At 51.0% G+C, this 5,012-nt stretch overlaps 2 protein-coding genes across 2 annotated transcripts; one reads left to right on the top strand and one right to left on the bottom strand.

The window, feature by feature from the left end:
* Positions 1 to 528: 528 nt before the first annotated feature.
* On the top strand, positions 529 to 1,626 carry N7498_003837 (glycosyltransferase family 8 protein; the record flags this gene model as incomplete). Its single annotated transcript, XM_058450899.1, has 3 exons — positions 529 to 565; positions 624 to 1,059; positions 1,143 to 1,626. 3 exons carry the CDS (start codon positions 529 to 531, stop codon positions 1,624 to 1,626), a joined length of 957 nt encoding a protein of 318 aa, XP_058310361.1.
* Positions 1,627 to 2,581: 955 nt separating this feature from the next.
* On the bottom strand, positions 2,582 to 4,643 carry N7498_003836 (putative LPXTG-motif cell wall anchor domain protein; the record flags this gene model as incomplete). Its single annotated transcript, XM_058450898.1, has 2 exons — positions 2,582 to 4,447; positions 4,545 to 4,643. 2 exons carry the CDS (start codon positions 4,641 to 4,643, stop codon positions 2,582 to 2,584), a joined length of 1,965 nt encoding a protein of 654 aa, XP_058310360.1.
* Positions 4,644 to 5,012: the final 369 nt, after the last annotated feature.

Below are 5,012 nucleotides of genomic sequence, written 5' to 3'. Positions count from 1 at the left end.
AAAAAGTTGAGGAAGACCTTGCAGAAACAAAAAATGTGTATGAAAGCACAAACCACAAAGGCTTTTTTGTATAATTGACATATTGGTGCAGGGCATGATGAAAATTCCTCTAGGCGAAGGGAAGGTTGATTGTTTCGGGACGACCGACCTCTGAGCTGATTGATTGAAGTCTTCCAGATGTCCCTATACGATTTGTCCGTCCGACCAAAAGTGGATGCCCAAGAGCAAAGTTACCGTACGTGATACCTAGGGTATGTCACGATTAGATATCCTCCCGCCGATAAGACTAATATTGCGCGCATTCATTGGATGATATCTTTCCACGCGAAATGTGACTTACGGTTGAAAATCTACTAGCTAAATATGCTCTAGTGCGTCCTAAGCGAACCGGTGCCGGAGCAATGAATTGAGCCGCACGTTTCGCCGCCCTTTTCCATGACTTCATTTGAAACTCAGAAGAAACGTTGCCGGTCTTCTTAACGTTTAGTCCTCTGTGACTAATCGAAGCCACATTGCAAGCGACAAATCATGGACGGTGGTATCCGGAATCCAGACGTTTCGAAGGGTATGGGTTATGTGAACGGTTTCCTGGGCTCTGCATCTTAAATTTTAACACCTCTCAGTTTGGACCACACTCATAACAAATACTGAGTATCTATCCGGTCTTCTGACCCTCGAATACTCGCTCAAAAAAGTGGGCTCAAAATATCCACTCGTTGTTCTCTACACGGATTCATTTCCTGCTGATGGGCACCAAGCTCTTGATTCAAGGGGCATCATAAAACGACATGTGCCCTTTCTCCTTCCATCGGCTCCTAAGGATTATACCAACGATGTGCGTTTCTATGACTGCTGGAGCAAGTTGACACCGTTCTCGCTCGTTGAGTATGACCGCGTCGTGCAACTCGACAGTGACATGGTGGTCCTTCAAAATATGGACGAACTAATGGATCTTGACTTGGATCCACCGGAAATGGCTGGTGAGGGAAATCGTGTGTTTGCCGCTAGTCATGCCTGTGTCTGCAATCCACTTCATAAACCTCATTACCCGAGCAACTGGTAAGGCCCTAGTGATTTCTTTTCATTACCCGAGCACCTAGTGTGCTCAGTTTATAACATAACTAATCTGACACCCTGAACAGGGTCCCGGAAAACTGTGCATATACCACTCAGCATAGTAGTCCGGATATTGCGCAAAAAGCCGGTGCTTCAGCTGTTGCGGGTTTGGGGATACCTAATGGGGGCCTCCAGGTGGTGAACCCAGCTAAAGCAACATATGAGAAAATTCTTGAAGGACTTGCGTCCTCTGCAACATCCAATTACGATTTTGCCGACCAATCTCTCCTTGGAGATATGTTTTACGGCCGATGGGTTGCACTCCCATATATTTACAATGCACTCAAAACCCTCCGTTGGGAAGGTGTACATGACGCTATATGGCGCGATGAGAATGTCAAAAATATACATTACATACTCAGCCCGAAACCATGGGATGAATGGGCAGATAGACTGAAGGGCAGTGGAAACTCCAGTCAGAACCAAGATCATACTCATGCTTGGTGGGCATCATTTAACGAAGAGAGGCTGGACGAGGAACAGAAGAGAGGTGTAAGGGACCAATTCTGAGGATGACTATAAAATCTGAGCCAATGCTTTTTGCAATTTCTGTTTTTTTTATTAGTATTGAAATTACATAATGACGGGGATCCAATAACACTTTAATGATACTTTGTAGGCGGTTACTTAACGCCATGAGGAGAGTAGGTAGTAACCGGTTAGAGGACAAAGCTCCCGCTCGAGTACGTCAATGAAGAGACCAAATGTTCGAATGGTGTATGCATGTATCATAAATCAAGCTTATCGCTACAGAGACTGCATGACAAGCAGAGGTCTGAGACAAGACTAGTACGATTATGGGGGTGGGTAAGCTGTCAGGCGTTGACTTAATAGGGAAGATACCAAGAACTACAAGGTTGATGTCATAGAAACTGGAGTATGGTAATCTCATTCATTCATAAGAGAAGTTCTTCCATATAAGCATGAAATTCTGCTTCGCTCAAGATCACGCCACCAAGCACATGAGAAATGCTGTGGTCGACAAAGGAAACGGACCAGAAGGAAACGTCAGGCGAAGAGAAGAATATTTGGACATGGACTCCGGTTGTGATGGTTGCTTTTGTACAAGAATCTAGACCCTGGACATTCATGCTCTAAAAGATCTGGAGGACATGAAGTCGACAAGAGGTGACATGAAAAATATGAAAATGAGGCGTTGATGCTCATATCTCATCATTGGCAGTATGTGAATTCGAATCAGGCAGAGGAATGGATGCGTCAACGTCGAAGATGCCATGCGTGGGGACTGGACAATGCGATAAAGGACTCCAGACCGGACAAGTATGCATACACAGGCAGAAAGCGTCTAAGAGGGAGGAAAGAGAACGCCGAGCTGAGGCCGAAATCACCGGGAAACATAATCAGATGCGAGGTCGCTGCGTAAAAGTCAAAAAGGCGTAACCGGATTGTAGTATCGGTAGGCATGCATGATGGCGGCTCAGCGGATGCAGAATATCAGAAGAGGCTAGTCGATACTATCGTCCATATTGTTGGTGTCGTCTGGCATGACCGCGGAACGGCGTCTGAGGCCGAATCTCCGAGCACCCAGGCTATTTGTGCGGAGACGTGGTTGCTGAATAGGGGTATAGCTCGTTACCGTCTTGCTGGATGGGGCGCTGATTCGGGTTTGTGAGGGTTCTAGCTGAGATCGAGGGCTATCCTCTGCTCCAGAGGCCGGGGTAGCAGGTGAGAGGCCGTAGCGGTGGGATCCAGCCTGAATATTGGAGCGAGATGTCGCAGGAGAATACACAGAGGGTGTCGCATAGCTGCGGCGGAATGGAATTCCGGTTTGGGACAAGGTGGAAGGTGTTCGAGGCAGGGATGAAGGTGCCTGAGATTGGGTCGACGATTGAAAATGTGCTGAGCGCGGAGAGATTCCCAGTCCCTGCTCTTGATTCTGGGCTCCCGTGATGGAGATGGAGCGAGAAAGGGAGTGATCCCGGGAGAACCGTTGTTGTGGAGATACGCTCTGTGCAGGGCTCGGCGTGCCAATCTCAGTAAAGGCCCTTGAGAGTGACCGATTATGTGGAGTCGATGTCTCCCCATTTCCCTCGTCAGTTGGTGGCCTACGAGTGCGAAGAGATGTCGAGATGCGGTGAAGTCGGCTCGGCGGGGGAGCTGCACTCGGTGATGACGGGGCCGGTTTGGTGTCTGCCACTGGAGTTCCCGGGCTCTGGCTGATTAGGGAGGCCCTTCGCGCCTCGAGGCGACTGGGCAGGCGGCTACTTATACTTTGGCGACGCTCAATGCGTTCAATTCCTTCAGGCTCATGACTGGAAGCTCGTTGATAGGAATGTGTAGGCGTTACAGAGCTATTCTCGCCGCCGTTCGACCGCTGAGACTGAGCGCCTCCGGCATGGCTAGAACGTGGCCGGTCTCTCTTCAGCTGCTCGTCCGTCAAGGCCAGACAAAGTTCAGTCAGGCCGCGACACAGACTATCCGCTTTGCGCCGAGAATGCCTTTCGGAGGAGCTGTATCCTCCATTCACAACAGAGACTGTGCCTGACGGTGCTGTGTTGACGCCCAAGATGGTCGATAGAGTCAGAGCATCTGTGATCGTCGCCTCTAGCGCCATGTACACGTCATTTGGCAGGACAGTCTTGGCTTTGGCCAATGCTGATTGCAGAAGAGGATGCACCGGGTTTTGAACCGCATTTTCGGCGTCCGCAGACGGGGTGCTCGCCTTGCGATAGTGTCTAGGTGAGGTAGACAGGGCACTCGCAGTAGTTGCGGCGGTGCGCGGCCTTTCCTGGTTTGCACCTGATATGGCGGCTTGAGACGATGGTGGTAATTTGCCGGTAAGCTCCAGCTTGCGGATTCGGGACTTCAAATCGTCCAGTTCGTCCCAAACGGTGGAAGGTGCCGTCGTTGACAGCGTTGATTCGGTCCCGTCGACTCGCGCTCTTTCTGCGTCGGCGAGAACCCGTTCTGTCGGCTCAGAGGCAGAGGGTTCGCGACTACTTCGAACAGTGGATAAGGTGGAACGACGATGACGGCGAGAATCGTGCACAGGAACGTGTCGGTCTCCGTTGATTGTGGGTGATCGCGGAGAGGTCTCGGGACTTGTGCGACTGAGACGGCTTCGAGGGGCGCCGATTGTTGATCGCGCGCCAGAAGTCAGACTGGAGTAGCGGAAGCGAGTTGGCTCGTCGAGGGGGTGGGCAGAGGTAGCGGAAGAATGGATAGAGCCGTATGGGATTGTAGGAGAGCCATTTTGGGAATGCAAGGGGGTATTAACATTGCTAAAGCGCTGATCGGGGGAAGGCGTTTCTTCTTTATCGATATGGGAGATTGGCGACCGTAATCCCTGACTGGAATATCCTAGTCGCGACTGTTTTCACCATTTTCTCAGCCATCAACACAACCAGGTTGGGCAGTGTCAAGGTCCAAATGATCCGGCGAACACTATGCAGAGGGGAGAAACTCACTCTTCGAAAGTCTGAGCGACCCAGAGAGTCGCGACGGCCAGAATCGGACCTCGCGATATTCAAGAAGATATCGTCATTCTTCGGGCGCCCGTCGTCCATGTTTGGGACTCTGTCGGCACCGAGTCGATAAGAGCCGTTCAAGGAGCGACCATGGTCGCTCGGCAAGGCTAGAGTTTCAGAATATGCCACACTCGATGGCATGCTTTTCACATCAGGACGTGCAAATATCGGGTCGGCATTGAGGGTGAGGGTGTCGGTAGGTGTCGCAGCAGAAATAAAATTGCGCGAGCTTTGGAGGCTGGGGAGGAAGCTTGGGACGGATCGACGGGAACCGGGCAATAAGGAGCGTTTGGTCTTGGGGGGTCACAGTATCGCCAGGCGTTTCACCACTGGTTGAGGTGGGGCTGCAGCTCTTGACATGAAAAAGCGACGGGCTTGGACTGGCTGGACTGGCTGGATTGGCTGGAC

This window comes from Penicillium cinerascens, assembly GCF_028974065.1.
Source record: "Penicillium cinerascens strain IBT 15544 chromosome Unknown contig_24_segment0_segment0, whole genome shotgun sequence".
NCBI lineage: Eukaryota > Fungi > Ascomycota > Eurotiomycetes > Eurotiales > Aspergillaceae > Penicillium > Penicillium cinerascens.
This window is presented reverse-complemented; position numbering and strand designations above follow the sequence as displayed.